Here is an 18,897-nt window from a genome sequence, read left to right on the forward strand (position 1 = left end):
AGCTGTAGGGGGGCCACCAAGCCACTTCCCACCTGGTGTCCCAGGTAGGTCACGGACTCTTGGCCGATCTGGCACTTGCTGGCCTTGATGGTTAGCCCAGCCTGCTGGAGGGCGTTCAGGACCTCCCGGAGGTGGTGGAGGTGTTCTGCCCAGTGGCGGCTGTACACGGCAATATCGTCCAGATAGGCGGCGCTGAATTCCTCCAGACCCGCCAAGACTTTGTTCACTAGTCTCTGGAAGGTGGTGGGTGCGTTTTTCATTCCGAATGGCATCACCTTGAAGTGATAGTGGCCATCCGGGGTGGAGAAGGCGGATCGCTCCTGGGCACCTGGAGTGAGGCCGATCTGCCAATAGCCCGCTGTCAAATCAAAGATGCTCAGGTAGTGGGCAGCCCCCATGCGGTCGATCAGTTCATCTGCCCGTGGAATGGGGTGAGCGTCGGTCCTGGTGACGGCGTTCAGACCCCGATAGTCTACACAGAACCTGAGCTCGGGGGCAACGCCCGGGGCGGCGGCCTTGGGGACCAGCACGACTGGGCTGGCCCAGGGGCTGTCGGACGGCTCGATCACTCCCAGAGCCAGCATCTTGGAGACTTCCGACTGGATGCAGGAGCGTACTCGATCAGGCACCCTGTACGCCCTGTGTCGGATAGGGGGGCTATCCCCGGTGTCAACGTCGTGGAGGCACCAGGGCGTGACCCCCGGAATGAGGGAGAACAGGTCGGCAAATTGTAGTAGCAGTTCCTGGCAGTCTTGGCGTTGCGCTGGGGACAGGGCATCGGAGAGGCGGACTCCCTCCACAGGGGTCTTTCTCGAGCGTTTTCAGGAGATCGGGGAGGGGCTCGGAGTCTTCTTCAGCCCCACTGTCGGTAGCCATCAGGAGGCTAAGTTCAGAGCGCACAAAGTGGGCTTTGAGTCGGTTGGCGTGGAGGACACGTAGGGGGTTTCGGGGTGACTCCATGTCTACCAGGTAGGTGACGGGGCCCTTGCGCTCCACCACCTTGAAGGGTCCTGTCCATTTGTCCTGGAGGGCGCAAGGTTCAACCGGGGACATAACCCAGATCTGTTGTCCCGGCTCGAACTCGATGGATGAGGCATTCTGATCATACCAGCGCTTCATGTCTTCTTGGCTGGCTTCGAGGTTGGCCTTGGCAAGTTCCCTGAACCGCCGGGTCTGGTTACGGAGGGTCAGGAGGTACTTGTAGACATCAGGGGGAGTCTTATGAGGGGCCACCTCCCACCCTTCTTTGACCAGGCTGAGGGGGCCCCGGACGGGGTGTCCATGCAAGAGTTCGAACAGACTGAAGCCCAGGGATTTCTGGGGGACCTCCCTGTAAGCGAACAGGAGGCACGGGAGCAGCACGTCCCATTGGCGATGTAGGGGTTCTTCCAGGCCCATGATCATCCCCTTGAGGGTGCGGTTGAATCGTTCTACTAGTCCGTTCCCTTGCGGGTGATAGGGGGTCGTGAATTTGTAGGTGACCCCGCACTGTTGCCATAGGGACTTCATGTACCTGGAGATAAAGTTCGTGCCCCTGTCACTGACGACTTCTCGGGGGAAGCCCACCCGCGAGAAGATCCCCATCAAGGCTCGGCCCACCACGTGCGCCGTCACAGTCCAGAGAGGTATGGCCTCAGGATAGCGGGTGGCATGGTCCACCAGGACAAGGATGAACTGGTGTCCCTGTGCTGTCCGGGGCTCCAGGGGCCCCACAATGTCGATTCCCACCCGCTCAAAGGGGGTGGTGACGATGGGAAAGGGTTGCAGGGGGACTTTCAGTTTCTGCCCGTTCTTCCCGCTGGCCTGGCAGGTGGGGCAGGCCCGGCAGTGGTTCGCTACATCGTTCCGCATCTTCGGCCAGTAGAAGTGGGTCACCAGGCGGCTGTACGTCTTGTCCTGCCCCAGGTGCCCGGCAAGAGGCACATCGTGTGCCAGGTTCAACAGGAAGTCTCTGAATCGGAGGGGGACCACCAGCACCCGGCTGGCTCCCAGCTCGGCAATCTTTTGCTCACTGTAGAGCAGCCCGTTGTCCCAGTAGATCCAGTGGGCCCCCGAGGCATCCCCTGCGCTCTGGGCTATGGCTTGTTGTCGGAGTCCCTCGAGGGAGGGACACGCTCTTTGTTCCTGGCGGATCTGTTCCTGAGTGGGGCCCCCTTCTTGGCGCCACTGGGCCAGCTCCGGGAGGTCTTGGAGTTGATCCGGTTCTTCGTTGCCGAACCCCGGAGGACCAGGCTCAGGGGTGGTTTCTTCTGTGACGATCGGTGGAGGAGGTTCGGGCCACTCCTGTTCCTCTGGGCTGGAGATGGCGCGGGCGGCCATGGATCGGGTCGTTACACAGACCCATTCAGGGAGACCAAGCATTCCCAGGTGCTCCCTCCGCTCAACGGCTGACCAGGGGGAGCTCTCGAGGTCGTTCCCCAGAAGGCAGTCCACCGGGGCATCGTCGCGGACAGTCACTTTTAGCATGCCGGACACCCCTCCCCACTCGAAGGGGACGCGGGCCATCTGGCACAGGCTTTCGGAGTTGTCTGCCGACCGCACTGGACAAAGTACATTGGGTAGGATCTGGTCAGGGGTCACCAGATAGCAGCGGACTGCGGTCACACTGGCCCCTGTGTCACGGAGGGCTTCAGCCCGGCGTCCATTGATGGTGACCCACTGGCTGTATTTCTGCGTGTTGGCGGGTATGGGAGCCCGCGGGACCATGTCCCACTCCCCTAGACAGACCAGGGACATGGCGGCTGGTTTCCACTCGGGCTGGTACTGCTCGTACACTTCGGCGTCTTCGGGGCCCGGCTCTTCTCCCAGGGCGGCGGCAGTGATCTGGCGGTTCATGGGGCTCTGATTTTTCGGGCAGTTGGGATCATTGGCGTAGTGGCCGGGTCGCTGGCATTTGTGGCAGGTAACGTTGGAGCGGAACCCTGGTCGCGTTGGAGGGCTTCCTCTTCCGGCCAGGGGTGGGGGGTTGCTAGTGGGGGGCACCGTGACGGTGTCCCGACCCCGATCCTGGCCTCCTCCTCCCCCCGGTGGGCGGTGGGACCCTTGGGAGGCTCTGTTCTGTTCGCTGGGCCAGCTCCGAGGAACTCGGGTGCTCTCCCATCGGTCTGCTTCGATGGCGAGTTTTCGAGGTTCGGTCAGCTTACTATCAAGGAGGTGCTGTCTTAGTTCGACGAAGCAATTATTGGAGAGGTGCTCCCATACAATCAGGTCGAATAATTGCTCGTAGGTGGTGACCTGGCTGCCCTTGATCCATCCCTCGAAGGCTCGGCTAAAAAAGTTCACGTACTCCAACCAGGTTGTACCAGGGATTCATTTGCTGTCTCGAAATCGCTGCCGGTACATCTCGGGCGTGAGCCCATAGCGAGTGAGGAGGGCGGCCTTCATGTGGTCGTAGGATGTCATCTCGTGGTCGGGGAGTTGCAGCAGGGCATCTCTTCCTTCGTTGACGAATTTTCCCCATAACCCGGCTCCCCAGTCGCTCCGCGAGATTCGGTGGGAGGTCATTGCTACCTCGTAGGCTTTAAACCATTGCTGGATATCATCGTTCCGGTAGTATTCCCTGACGACGTCCTTGGGGATGTGGACCTTGGGGTCCGTAAGGGCAGTGGGGCTCTGATGCCCGGAGACGCCGAGGTCTTTGTTCTGCCGTCGAATTTCTAGCTCCTTTAAGTTGCGCTCATGCTCGTATGCTAGTCTTTTTTCTTCCAGCTCCCTCTGGCTCTTTTTCTCTTCTCGTTCTTCCCTGAGCCGTTTGTGTTTGAGTGTTAATTTTTGTTCTGCCAGTTTGAGTTCTCCATCTAAGCGGAGTCGAGCCAGTTCCAACTCGTGGAGCCGGCTTTTCTCCCGTTCTCGGGCCTCTTCGGACGAGAGGCCCGATCTTCTTTCGTCCACAGGGGTGGTACTTGTTTCGGTGGTCTCGAGGCTTTGATTTTGGGGTGGTGATGTCTCCGTCTCCACCCAAGATTCCAAGGCGTGCTTGAGGTCATCTTTCGTGCTTAGTCCCGTGGTAGCAATGCCCAGCTCTATGCAGAATTGCTTTAGTTCTTTGTGGCTATATTCTTCCAGCTTTTCCATCTGAAATTTTTCGGTTGTTCCACTCTCCTTTGTCGTCATGGTGGCTGTGTGTCGTGGGGTGAGTTACTTTCTGTACGATTATGCGTCGGCTCGGATCCCGCCGCTGGCCACCAATTTTAGACGGGGACCCCGAGGGTCGGCCGAGTAGAGGAGGAGAGGCCTCCAGGTGAGGGCCCTCGCCGGTAATTGTACAGACAAGTAACTTTCCCCCCACAGATGGACACCACACCAAGATAGGTTACGTAGACTTTTATAGGTATTCTGAAGCAGGTTATGGTGACGATACAGTGGGGACCCGTATTCGAGGGTCTCGACAATTCTAGTCTCTTTGGGAAAAGGGGTAGCGGGACAGTCTGAGTACCGGTCTGGTACGGGAGCAGCAGAGGTGGAGCTCACAATCCTCGAGCTGGAGGGTTCGCAAGGAGGGGCCGCGGCAGCGCCAGCAGGCCTTGACGATGGTTCACGACGAGGAGGGCCGCGGCAGCGCCAGCAGGCCTTGAAGATGGTTCACGACGAGGAGGGCCGCGGCAGTGCCAGCAGACCTTGAAGATGGTTCACGACGAGGAGGGCCGCGGCAGCGCCAGCAGGCCTTGAAGATGGTTCACGACGAGGAGGGCCGCGGCAGCGCCAGCAGGCCTTGAAGATGGTTCACGACGAGGAGGGCCGCGGCAGCGCCAGCAGGCCTTGAAGATGGTTTATGACGAGGATGAGCCGCGGCAGCGTCAGCAGGCCTTCAAAGGTAGTTCACAAAGAGGAGCCGCGGCAGCGCCAGCAGGCCTCCAAGGATGAGTTTGTCTCGGTGTCTCTCGACTCCAGGATACAACTGCCTTCCTGCTCTGGAGCTGCCCCAGTTATAGGTCTGGCGGCCTTTGATGTCCGGACCCTCGCACTTGGAGGTCGGGAGGTCCGGAATGAGGGAGTCCAGACACCCAGCAGGGGGGTGGAGCCAGTGCCCAGGGACGCTGGGGGCGATCGACACCTGGCGGAGGGGAGCCATCGACACTCCTCCCATTGACCTGCCAAGTGGTCTCTTCACCCCCTGGGTGGATGGTGGTGCCTCGATGTCGGGGCCTGGCTGGGCCCGAGGCCGAGGTCGACCAGAGACCACGAGGCCTGGTCGTGTAGTGTCCAAAATGGTGGCTGGTTCGGGAAGGGACCCGGGCCAGCCGTGGCTGTTGTGATCATGAGCCAAGGTTCCGTCGGGGAAGGGCCGGGGGTTGACCCGGCGGGCTGCAGGTGTGGTTCTTGTCCGGGGAACAGGGGTAGCAGTAGTCCGCGACCCGCCATGCGGGGAGGGGTCGGGCCTGCCACGAGGCCTGTCCAACACCTACCCAAAGAATTTTTAAGTTATTCAAAAAAGAAGAAAGAAGGAAAAAACATAATTTCTCAAAAACAGTAAGAAAGAAGTGACCAAATACTGTTTAGATTTGTTTGTTTGCGCGACCGCTAAGTTTTTAAGTCACATGCGGGGAATCAGAAGGAAGGCACAATTGAAATCATCTACCGTGACAATTTGATTCAATGTGATTCCCTAATCCTGGTCAGCGAACAGCAATTTGTACTGTTTTAAAGTATACAATGTACCAACTTATAAAAACCAGAAGGCCTGTGGCACATTGATTAACTGTCTACATGTTACTAGCATTAATTTTTGTTTATGCACGTTGCCACTTTCAAGAAGTGTTGGAAAGGTATAGAAGGAAGTTACGACTGATACTATCTACATTGCCAAATTGTTCTATTGTGATTTTCTAACCCTGGCCAGTGAACAGCAGTTTGGACTGTCCCAAAGTACACAATACATTAACTTATAACAGTAAAAGGTCTAAGACTCAATAATTCACTGTTTTATAAAAATGTTATCCTTTTAGCTATTCGATTTTTAATGGACATAGCTTCCTTTTCATTTATTTTTATTACATATGTAAACTGTATCTATGTTCCAATTAGTTTTTAAAAAAAGAATCTAATCAATTAGGAATATCTAATTAGTAATAATCTATGTATGTCTAGGTTGGTGCTTTTAAGAGCTGTATGACCGTAATAAAGTTTATATGAGACAACATATGAAATAGGGTATTAATTGAAAATTAAATTTGCATGAAAAATTATATGTTGTTCAAAGAGGAAGCTATAGTGTGACAAAGAAACTGAACAACAGTAGAAACCGAAATTATTACAGCTACAAATTGTGATGCCATAATGGTTCCCCTAGTGTGTAACTCAATGAAATATACTACAAACAGACATTCAAAAGAGATTTTATAAAATAATTTTAGTTCCATTCACCAATATTAATTCATGTTGAGCAAACCTCATATTCATTGTGGACAAAGTTATTAATTTAAACTATTCCTTATCATTGTTACAAAGTTTTGGATATGATCACTTAAAAGGCACTTTACGCCATACAAAGCGAAGAAATGAAGTTGTTGTTAAAGCAAATCATTCTCCATGTATTCACAGTATTGACACTCAGCGGTGGGTTGTTTTAAAAAGTGTTCTTTTTTTATGTATCTCATTTATTTATTTATTCAGGAGAGTGTGCACTACTCTGCTGAATGTATACGTTTTACAAAACTGAAAGCCTAATGTCCAGGTTCCCAGTAGGAGCTGCAGAAAGTAAACAGTGTTCATCATGGCACTGTTTGCCTTCGGTTCTTCGCACTGCTTTTGTCACTTCTGAGACCAGGGGTAGCAATGAGCAAGCAAGGGATAGCAGCTGCTACCTCTGGCACCTCCTCATTATTTCCATGCATGGCTTTGCTTTAGAGGCTGGTCAATCTGGGTAAACAGGATGTCTGCTTACTTTACTCTGACTTTTCTGCAGCTTCCTTAAGTGACCCCTTAATACTGCCATGACTTTTCAGCAACTTGTCCAACTAGTTTCTTTTCCACATATTTTCTTAAGCAAGAATAAGAATGTAGCACTTAACCTCCCTTACCTGGTGGAATGGTAACCTTCCCTAGACCTGCCCGAAGTTGTCTTTGCTGTTATCAGTGCTCCGAAGTAGCTCACAGGTGACATGCAGAGCTTTGATTTACTGAAAAGGGTCAATATATGATACTGCACTTATTTATATTATGAGGAATTTTGTAACAATGTGGTGCGTTGACCAAGGAAACATTGGCGGTGTGAAACATAGTGGAGGACGCTGTACTGGTGCTACACTTGTAAGAAGCATGGGTCAACATTGACTGTATAATGCTCAAGAAATTTCTACTACAATACCATCTTGTCTAACGACTACAGACTGAAGAAGCAAAGCCATTGATGCTGCATTACTACAAACAGAATCCTATAGGGACACACAAAGACAAGTGCGTCCTTTAACAGGAAGACCACAGGACTGTAGGGATACAGAAGAAGGAGTGTAAGGTGTGCTCGATTTGAGAAGAGGGGACACATTTTGGAACAAGACTGAATGCCTTATGAGCCCTGAAGAAGTCCTTTAATAGGACAAAACCCGTTGGCTACTGTGAAGAAAAAAGAAAAAAGAAAATAAAGACTCAAAGAATAAAGAATTGTGTGAACCAACTTACCTGGTGGAATTGACTTCTTGTGTATAGTGTGTGCGGATCAAATTTTCTTGTTGACGTGCAGCACTTTATAAAGCTACTTAATTAATAAACACAATTGAAGAAATGTGTGGGGCGTTTTCTTACTTCTGTCAACCCAGTATTTTAAGAACAACAAAAATTTGCGTGAAAAAAAGCCAAAAAATAATGTCAATGTCACTCGAATTTCATTTACTAAAAATGACACAGATGATTGGCATAAACACTTTTGAATGAATTACTGAATATTTGCTATGCTTTACTTTCTGGAAGTTGGATATAAAAATAAGATTTCTATAGATTAACCGTTTATGTTTGATCTAGAGACATTTTAGCTTTTCTGACAGCCTCGTCTTTTCCCAAAAAATCATAATAAAACTACATGTATATCCACATATGCAGGCAAGATGTTGGCCAGTTCTCACCAGCTATTTGTCTGTTCTAGAGTCATTCACATTTTTCTTCCACCCACCACAACAAACAGCACGGGGCAATGGGTCAGTATACTCCAGGCATTGGCTCTCAGCACAGTGAGTCATTCAGATCAGATGTGCACATTCACCTAAAAAAGTGTGCACTTTAATGCCAGGGGTGGTGATTCTGGCCTGCTTTTCCTCTCCTTTAGTTTTTTTTATATCTGTGACAAACCTGTTTTACATCTTGCATATGTTTTCAAAAAATGAAAATGTAAAAACACAATACACTCTTGACAATGCCTGACCTGTTGGCGTTTCCAATGCTTGTTCCACCATGATATCAAGCCTTTTACAGTAACCCTTTTAATGTTTTCCTTTTGCATTTCTTCCTCTAGTTGCTGTATCTTTGCGAAACCAGGTGGTCTCGATTCCACCGAATGGAAGTAACGGGATTGTGTCTGTATCGCCCAGAGTACCGAAACCAGAGCTCACGCAGTTTACTCTCTGCTTCGAAGCAACCAGGGACCCCACCAGCACTGTCCAAGAGTGGAAAGTCTTCTCGTATTTGGTTTCTTCAACAGACTCCTTCAGTTTTGGAAAGTCTACCACTGGACACTTTGTCAAAATTGCAGACGCAAACTGCTCCCTAGACAGTGTGCTGCCTGTTAATCCGGACGGACAGCTCTTGACAGGATCTTTTGAACAAGTCTGCATAACGTGGGATGGCTCCACGGGATTGGTTGGTGTCAAGGCCAGGAACACCAATAGGACACTGTCCTGCCCAAGTACTAAGGGCCAGTCTGTTCCGAAAGACGGAAATTTAATATTGGGCTCTTATGATAATATAACATCTCCTTTACAAGGAGACATTTACAACTTTCGACTTTGGAATTACACCATGGATTTCCAAAATCACACCGCCCCTGGCTGCGAGGTGGAAGGGAACATTGTCAACTGGGAAAACGACTTCTGGAATATTCCAGCTTCAGCCCTGAGAGAAGAAGGAAACTTAAGTTGCGGTGAGTATCTCAGCAAAAGTCTCCACTTGTGTTTCTAGGTGGATTATTGAATGTTTCTTTGTCAGAAAGGAACTTAAAATATGAAGCAACAGAATTGCCTCACCTCTCTTGTGTCTATAAGATGTTCATTTTGCCGCAGGGTTTGTTTGTTCTCTCTTGGCACCAATGACATTCATGTGTTTCACATCAGAGCCAAAATATCTCAGATACTACTCATGGCAATTACTTTCAACATCTGTAGGGGAGACTTTTCAGGTACCCTAAAATGTGCTATTCCTTTTTGTACTAGGGTAACATTTACTTACAGAGGAGTTTTATAGACACGTAAGACCTTAAATGAAGAGCAATAAATATGACAAAGATATTTGGTGGGAAAATAAAATTAGATTTCGAAAATGATATATCAGAGGGTTGCCATAGCAGGGAAGCACTATGGAACAAGAGAAAAATACAACTGTTACCCAGTGTTAATTTACTAAGGGGCTAATTACAACTGACCCTATAAACTGGGATTGTTGCATAAACACCATAAGTATTTCGAAGTTTAAAGCACATGCGAATTATCGGATGCAATCAAATTTGCATCCCATGTAAAATTTTGGAGGGGAAAGGCTCAATATGTGCTTGAACATGATGCCCACGGTCCAATAAATATAAAAATCTGCTTGTTATTCCTCAAAACGTCAGAACATGTGACAACTATCACACCAGATAACTACTGACATCTCGGTGTCAGCTTTTATAAGGGTGATCATTTTCACAACTGACAAGAGGTACTCATAATCAGGCCCATACAGTGAGATTTTAAATCAATGGGATGGCGTGTGTCTTCTGCAAAAAGAACAATTGATGGACAGAATGCAGAACAATGTCATACATTCACCCCAGTACAGAGATCTGGGCCTAAATCCATCGTTTTTTTACTCACCATGCCTTTCCAGTTTGGACCCAGCCATGTGCAAATCAGTCTTGATCCTGCGCCCAATGGGAACTGTCCAGCCCTAACTGCCAGGCGGGTCCTCCCTGGACTGGAAACAAGCATCCTAGGACCGGTATCGGCCTTTCAGCACTCATCAGCCAGGATAGCTTTACTCCAGTGGCATGGAGAGCACGGGACCCACATCTGGGCATACCCGTCCCACCTGGGGTGAAAAATGTGTTTGTCATGGTGTGTGTCTTCCCTGAAGACATCTGTATCATGGGGTGCTGCATCACAGTCAGTGATAGATCAGTACCAAAGCAGTGTAAGAGTGTGTTTAATCCACAAGAATATATAAAGGGGACTGGTGAAACTGTGGCTAGGTTCTTTCAGTGGTGGCCGCCACATAAATAAAGTGGTGGGGTGGGGGAGAGGGTGTGGGGGAGCACCGGAGGGGGAGCACAGGGGGGGAGGTAATTTAAGAATAATAAAAAGTTACATTTACCTGCTGCCGGCCTCCTCCTGCGCCGTGTACCCCTATCCTGGTTCTTCCTGATACCAGCAGACACTGAGACTACGTCACAGACTCCCTCTCCAATTCCTGTGAGATCAGCGCAGAGATTCGCCAGAGTGGGCTGGAAAGACGGGCCACTCAGGTCAGGAAGTCTGTGGGGTTTCTCCAGCCCAGCTGTTCGATGCAGACAAATATAAGTGCGCATGTGTGTTTTGGTCGTCCTGAGAAGGTCGGCCAAACACACATGCTCACTTAGAGAGTGCACACAGCACTCCTCTGCTCCCTTCCATGCTCTAGCCCCGCCCCTCCCTGCACACGCTGGCTGAGCCAGCCGCTTGAAAATTAAACGATGATGAAAAATCGTTTTATTTTTTAGCTGCTGACTGACCAGTGGGGCGACGCTCCTCCGTCATTGCAGAAAAATGTAACATCAAGTTTTCCCTTACAACCTATTTAAAAACAATAGTGCCTGGCCTTCATTAGGAGTGGCAGTGTTTGCGCCGACATATATAGGATTCAGTAAAATCCAGCACTGTTGGGTCGGAATGTATCAACTCCCAATTATGAGTTTTCTCTGATAATGGGAATGATATACAGATTTTGATGTTTACCTCTTCAAAATCAGTAGTTATCTGGCATTAGTGAATGTTTTAATGTGATTTATGGTTTCTATTGTGTTAAAAGTGGCACTGAAAGTAAAATCCCACACTATAAATAGGATGAGAGGAAAGGATGTGGCATTACGGCCTAAGCTGACAACTTTCAAACTGGTGAACCAGGTTCGAGTCTCAATGTAGGATCAACTCCATTTGATTCTGGGCAAATCACTTAATGTCCCTCTGCCTAAAAACAAAAACAAAAAACCTGGATATGACCTTGTTTAATGTAACTGGTGGTCATGTAAAGCGCTCCAAACGTCCCGAGTCGAGTGCATGCTATTTTAAAACTGGAAAGTAAATAAATGAAGAGCACTATTGTGAGTTTTTCAATTCGGCCCACAATATTTTGGCCGGCAGTCCGAACCATAGGATTGAAATTCCTTGAACTGGAATATTATCAAGTCATGGCGAGCCAAATCTGGTGTTCCCTGACGTTTCAAGCCTGATAATGAAAGCAACTGGCATGGGTGAGCCTATGATACAGGACAGAAGCCGAACCTGATGGAGGTGTGGGGGGCGATTGGTAGCCCTAAAATCAGTGCTGTAAATGGGCCGGTACTGAGTACCTGCACTTTTTGTTTTGAGAGGGAGAGCAGGGCTGAATTGGCCATAGCGGGCACCGGGCATTTCTCCGATGGGCTGCCAGGGTTGGGGGCTGGTTTTGGGCACCTGGGGGCCGAATATGTTACAGGGCTGTTTTTGCCGCATAGCTGCAATATCGACCGCTGTAACGAAATCGGCCAAAACTGGCCATGGCTAACAGCTCGGCCGCACTCCCAACCCCCCCCGTGGGGCCAGCCGAGTACTTTGCCAGGGCCGGTTTTGGTTCCCAGTCCGGCCCTGACGGAGAGTACCTGCACTAATCAAGAAAAACGTTATATTTTCAATTGGAGAGTACCAACACTTCCCATAAACAAGCAAGTATTCTGTTACAGAGGACCTGCACTTCTATATTTCCACTTCAAACACTGCCCTAAATATATATAACTGGAGCAGGAAAACGCGAATCAAAAATGAAAGCGGAGATGAGCTCACAGCTCCACAAGGCGTGTCTCTTGTTTGACAGATAGGGATCGCCTCTGTAGAAAAAGTGAATTTGAGGCCTGGGGAAGCACTTCCCACGAACATAAGTCAGTCACTGTCTCCCATTTCAGAATGAGGTTGCCTAGTCACTTGGCCGAACACAGGCCTATTCTTGTTCATTCACTGAAAGCATCCTCGCCCCGGGGGGATGCTCGCTCTGCCACGCCTCAGAGGCCACAACAGACCTGCGCCATCTGGGAACCTCATGAGAGAGCTTCTGATTCCAGGATGCGTCATAAGGGCCGCATTCATCGAGGGTCCAGTGACAGAGTTTGGGAAGAGCTGATACCAGAGTCACTCAGCTGTGGGTTTTCTCTTTATTTTCTTTTATCAGTGTAGCAGCCCTTCGGTCTCATTTTTCCTTCCTTTAATTAAAGGATTCAGGCTACTGTGGTTAAATGTTAATATATGAGCAGCCCAGTCTGTCAGAAACCCATTCCACGTTTAAGTCCTGGAATCCAACAGAAATTTCCATAATACAGTGTATTGTGGTAGCAGTACATTAGGGGAGAAGGAGTTTGGCAAATCGAACTGTAAATAAAGGCCCAGACAGAATGAAGTTGAATTCTAGGTAAAATAAAGTCTTTCTGCTGCTGCAGGGGGATTTAAGTAAAACACAAAATGTGATTGGTAACATAAAAAATCTTTTCGATAATAAAGAGGCATGTTATGCCTCCTATCAAATACTAAATTATGAGTATGGCAGTATGGGAGCGGGACCACCATGCCACTGCCTGCTCCCACACCACCAAACCTGTGTGTGCACCGCCTGTCAGATTATGACTTTTACAGTCACTGGTGAGCGGTTCTTTGGCAGTGCCTATTTTATAGGCACCGCAATGGGAACATCAAGGCAGTACCTGCACCGCATGGACTGGTGCAGTCATTGCCGTGCAGATTATAAGGTGCATGCGCACAGGGGAGCACAACATGTGCCCCCTGCATGTACCCCATGGCCCTGAGGAAACATGGGGCTCTGTAGGGCCACCTTTGTTTCCTCTCCATCACTGTTTTCATGGTGAAGGAACCGCCATAAAAACCGTGGCGGAGAGGAGACTTGTAATATGCATGACGGGACTGCAGCGAGCTGCTTGATAATTTAGAGATGACCACAACAACAGGTAATTAGTAATTACATATAAATGTAAAATGACTATTACCTGCTGCTCAAGCTGTTCTTATAGCTTTGGGAGCCTGAAATAGTTAGATTGTCACAATTGTAGGAGTGTGAGGGTTAGTAGTTGTGTTGGTTCTTTCATTGACAGCGCTGGCAGGAGCAATGTGTGGTATAAGCTGCAGTGGCCCCCGGACGAGAGCCCTAGCACATATTTATTTACAAAGTAAGCACTGTTCAGCAGGGCAGTAGGATTTGTTCTAGTCTCAAGGGAACAGTCAGCATGAAGTTCCACATTTTGTAAGCCATTCCATTCCATTCAATAACTTTATTTCGGTCTCAAGGAACATAAAAGTACAGTTCATAGCAATATAAAAAAGACAATATATACATTTATATCATAGATAGTACACCATCATAGAACTACTACATATGCCAATGTATGGAAAGAAAACTGTACATTTGAAAACGAATGAACCTGATTTGAAATACATGTTGGAATTCTCCACCAACCTAGACAAGATTTGTTATTAAAGTGCAGGTGCAAAAAAAGTCAGTTAACAATTAAAACAAATAAAATTGGGCAGCTATCCCAAGTTAAAACAGTAAAAATATTTTCAGGATAATAGAAACATAATTACTAGTTTAAAAAGGTCCGCTGAGCATGACACATGGAAAGTTAATGGGCATGATTCTTCTATTGATTTCCAAAATTCAGTTTTTTCCCAGGTTCCTACAAAGAACCCTAATATGATTGAACCAGTGTAACTTTGCAAAGCCCGGGTTGCTCAATATCTCTTTAAGCTCAACTCGATATGTGGCCAGTTCTGGGGTCACCAATAGCCGCCGCCAGTAAGTTAGGGGTCTAAGGGCTATCTCTTCACAAATAGGCCTAATGCCCAAGTCCAAGAGTAAGGGAATCAAGGGTGTGCCGGGGGGGGGGGGAGGGAAGAACCACAGCAGGGCCCACACAAGACTCGCTGGTCTTAATAAAGTGGAGTGGGGCTTCAACATAGAGTCGAGCCCTCTGTAGATGAGCAACAGTTGACTCCAAGCAAGCACCAATATTAATATAAAGTTAATTGCAAATTTCCAAACAACTAGGTTGTGACACAATTTCCTTCCTCAGAGATATTTCTGGGAAGGGTGAGGGCATGCCCTGCTACCAGAACAAGACTGTGGGTGCTTCTGCTTTCATGATACCAAACAGGTATAATATTTCAGCTTTGTAATGAGAATCTCTGTATATTTTTCTCAGACAGGATCAGTAAACAAAAGAGTATGGGATTGCAAAAGTCACATAGTTTGTTTTTGCATATTTTTGCAAAATTTCTGAATAATTACATGAAATGCAAATTTTGGATTTGGCGCTGTATTTAGTGCAAAATGCATCTTCACATAAATTTCAAACACGAGGAAGCACTGTAATTACCCCATTCAAAAAAAAAGCGTAACCTGAAATTACCTGAGAGTATGCCAACATAATTGAAATTTCGCTTGGGCCAACAAAAGAGCTGAGTGATGCAGAGGAGCTGGAGGTTGTAGCAGTCCTTACTCTGTCTCTGTAGGCATCAGCCATCTTACATCTTGCACTCCCTATTTCATACCTGTTGGAACTGTCCCTCTTTGCACGGTCACCCCCAAAGGTTTTGTCTTCACCCCTCCAATTTGATGGAATTTGTTTTGTTGGACTTAGGACTCTGTGCATGTTACCATTGTTAATTAGTGACAAAGGGCCTGTGCTCACTCATTTCAACGTGGTAAAATTGGCTTACACCCAAAAGACATATTTCATTTACTTATAGGTCTTTAATAAAGTGGTACTACTTGTACCCAGGGGCTGTAAATTAAATACTACTAGTGGGCAGCAGCACTCATTCTACCACTCACTAAAAGTACCCTTTTAAAGCATATCTCCGACCTGTCATTGTAACTTGCGTGCAGTTTTAAACTACCACTTTGACCTGGCAAAATAAACTAGCTGCTAGGCACAAACCTTCCTTTTTAAAACATATGTCACCCCTTGTGTAGGCCCTAAACAGCGTATGCCCTAAATAGCATATAGGGTATGGTACATTGTATTTAAAAGGAGGTCATGTGTCTTTAGGTTTTACATATACTAGTAGTGAAAAACTCCAAATTGTGTTTTCACAATTGTGAGGCATATCTCTTTCAATGGATAACATTGGGTTGCCTTATTACATTTCATAAACGATAACTTTTGATTGGGAGGAGGCATGAATTTCATGTTTACATTCAAAAGAATTGTAATTTAAATCCCTCTTTGATGGTAAAAATACCTCTTTTAGAAAGTTAGCATTTTCTTGTCCTAATTATTTGGTACTTTCAGCCGCTGTCCTGAGTCACAGGACTGGATGTAGTTGGCCTTTGTGTATTCCTCTCAGACAGTAAGACAAAGGGGGACTAAGTGTTTTGGCAGGATGGGCAAAGCTGTTTCCTGCCCCACTTATGTTTCAAAAAGGCTGCCTCAGCGCACTCACATACGACTTCACACAAGTCCTCTGTCACCCTAAACCTCTTGGAGTTTGGGGGGGAAGGTAATTCCTGAACCAGATATGAAGGGGAGTCTAGATCTTTTTCCCATTTTAAAGCTGACACTAGGTATAACTATTAGACATTCAGACCTACTCTTCACTGCACTACTGGACTTGTGGACACTGAAGAAGAAGGACGGCCCTTGTGGTTGAAGACTGCCCTGGTGCTTGAGACCTGCTCTGTTTTCTGAGAAAAAATATTGACCCTGTTCCCTTTAGCCCAGAGTAGCGGAATAACTCCAAGGGTCAGTTGGTACACCTCATGTTCTGAGCTACAAGGATACAACATGCTCCAGGGGCCTCCCTGCAAATGCCCAGCCAACTTGCTGCACTGGACCTTCCTGGACCTGCAGTTGAACCTGCCTGAGCCCTGCCGGTCTCTGCTGGAGTGCTTTAGTGATCCTCAAGAGGTGTGTCTCCCAGGTCCTGGACCCTTGGCTAGCTTCAGAGAGAATTCCTAATGGCCTAAATGAAGGTTCCATCAGATTCAGCGTGGAGTGACACAAAGACTGCCAAAGCCTTGCTGCGCCATTAAAAGTAATGGGGTAACCCAGTGACCCTCAGAACCTGAGTAGTTTTTTTTTTTATTTTTTTTATTTTATGGAGTTTGTAGAGCGCGCAGCTACCCCCGAAGGGGTGTCCCGGCGCTAAAATCCAGGGGTTACCAAGTGAAAGGGGAAGTGAAAAAGAAGGCGATGAAAGGGAGACTAGAGTCAGGAGAAGAGCCAGGTTTTAAGTTTGGCTCGGAAGATGGTTTCAGAGGGACAAAACCTCAGCTCAAGTGGAAGGGAGTTCCAAAGTCTGGCAGCAATGACACCGAAACCTCTGCCACCGGTTCTGGACAGTCTGAAACGGGGCGAGATCAGGAGGCGGAGGTCATTGGATCTCAAGGATCTGGTGGAGCGGGATATCGAGACCCGATTTTTCAGGTAAGTAGGACCGAAGTTGTTGACGGCTCGATAGGTAAGAGTGAGGACCTTAAACTGGATGCGGCTAGCCACAGGGAGCCAGTGGAGTTTCCTCCGATATGCAGAGACAGATTGACGGTACGGGATATTACCGATCAGTCTGGCTGCAGCATTCTGGACAATCTGCAGCCGACCAATCAGGTACTGGGGAGCCCCTGCATAGAGGCTGTTGGCATAATCCAAGTGGGACGTGATAAGGGCCTGGGTAACTGTGCGGCGGGAATCCATGGGGAGGTAAGGGAGGATCTTTCTTATCATGCGTAGTTTCATGAAGCAGGCGGAAGTAACTTTATTGATCTGAGTTTAACTAGTTTAACTAAACAAAAACAATGGTTCTGTTGGGAATCGCATTTACATTGAAAGTATATTGAATTTATAATGGTGAAAATATATCCTGTGAGTGATATATCAAGAAACTAAATTCAAAGGAGAACAGAGCAAGAAACTGACCACAATCGAAGTTATAGGCAAATCTTTTGTATTTGGCCTTTGTCGGTTTGATTCTCAATATTTTTAAGAAACTGTCCAAGACAAACAATACATCAACAAAATGTATATTAGATAGGTGAATTGTGACTGGTGACTGGGTGCTTTACAGAAAATTAAACAAAGAACATAATCTTAAGCATACATAAAAACACCATATTTCAATGATCAGTGTCCACGTTGAAGCACAATTGTTTCAAACAAATATATTATTTCTTTAGTTTAGTTAAAACTCTGTGTGGACCAATACATAGACAGAACGTCAACGTTTCGACCCTAAATGGGATGCGCTGACTATGTGCATCTAAAGGTGGGTCTTCATAAGGACTGCAAGAAGGGTGGACAGCCTATGAATGTAAAATGAATAAGGTCAGGGCCTAATGTGTGTCAGTGTTTATAATGATATCACTCAGATTGCCTGGAGCTGCTTACCTTGTTAAAGTTAGACGTAACAACAAAGATGACTTCTGCTGTAGGGTGGGGAGTGTCAGCCGACAACCTCCCATTCAATGATTGTTTCCGGTCCAGGGAAGACATGGCTTGGCAGTTCGGGATGGACTGTTCCCATGAGGCACTGGGTCAGACTGATTTGCATATGACCATGTCTGAACTGGGGTGATGGAGTGAGCTAAAGAATGATGATGGATTAAACCCAGATCAGTTGACTGGGAGTGAGTGTTTGCAATGTTCAACACTCTGTCCACCATCCCCCTTTTGTTTTGCTTTGTTAACCCTAAGTTGGCAGGGTATGCCCAGACGTGGGTCCCTTGCTCACTTTGCCACTGGATTCAAGCTAGCCTGGCTGATGATGGCTTATTAGCTAGAAACCGGTCCCAGGGTGCTTGCTTCCGGTCCAGGGATGTCATGGCTTGGCAGTGCGGGCTGGATTGTTCCCATGAGGCACAGGGTCAGACTGATTTGCTTTTGGCCCTGTCTGAACTGGGGTGGTGGAGTGAGTTAAAGAATGATGATGGATTAAACCCAGATCAGTTGACTGGGGTGAGTGCTTGGAATGTTCAACACTCCGTCCATCATCCCCTTTGGTTTTGCTTTGTTCGCCCTAAATTGGCAGGGTATGCCCAGACATGGGTCAATTGCTCACTTTTCAACTGGATTTAAGCTAGATTTCACATATGTTTTGGAATATTTTAGTACTTTATCTGTGTCCATGGCTCTGATGGCATGGCACACTTTTCTTAGGTGGCTGTCTATATAAGAAAACCATTTTATTTTCTTCCAAGCATCTAACATAAGGCAGTCTAATATCATCACCTTTGTAAACTCTATCCCTACTTTAATCCATATATTATGCCACACAAGGATGGGTCTAATGTATGGTTCGTCCTCTAAAACGGGGAACTGCCACTTTCTTGTGTGTTATGTATTTTAAACTTGTTTTTGGGACGGCCAGCAGTCGAGCCAAGAACAGGTTCTCAGGAGTTTGCAATGGGGCTCAGTTTGTGCACACTCAGAGGGCAGCGCCGTAACCAGCACGTCGGAGGCATTTGCTTTTATACAATATCAGTATCTCC

At 47.6% G+C, this 18,897-nt stretch overlaps 1 protein-coding gene across 3 annotated transcripts in view; it reads left to right on the forward strand.

Annotated features, from left to right (window-relative positions):
• The window catches only part of ADGRG6 (adhesion G protein-coupled receptor G6), a 653,874-nt gene that overhangs the window by 318,931 nt on the left and 316,046 nt on the right, over nt 1-18,897 (forward strand). For all 3 annotated transcript variants that reach the window (XM_086927164.1, XM_086927162.1, XM_086927163.1), the window contains exon 4: nt 8,444-9,067. In XM_086927164.1, coding sequence (XP_086783290.1) covers nt 8,444-9,067 — 624 coding nt within the window. The remainder of the gene's footprint in view (nt 1-8,443; nt 9,068-18,897) is intronic.

The sequence above is a fragment of the Lissotriton vulgaris genome, chromosome 6 (genome assembly GCF_964263255.1).
Source record: "Lissotriton vulgaris chromosome 6, aLisVul1.2, whole genome shotgun sequence".
NCBI lineage: Eukaryota > Metazoa > Chordata > Amphibia > Caudata > Salamandridae > Lissotriton > Lissotriton vulgaris.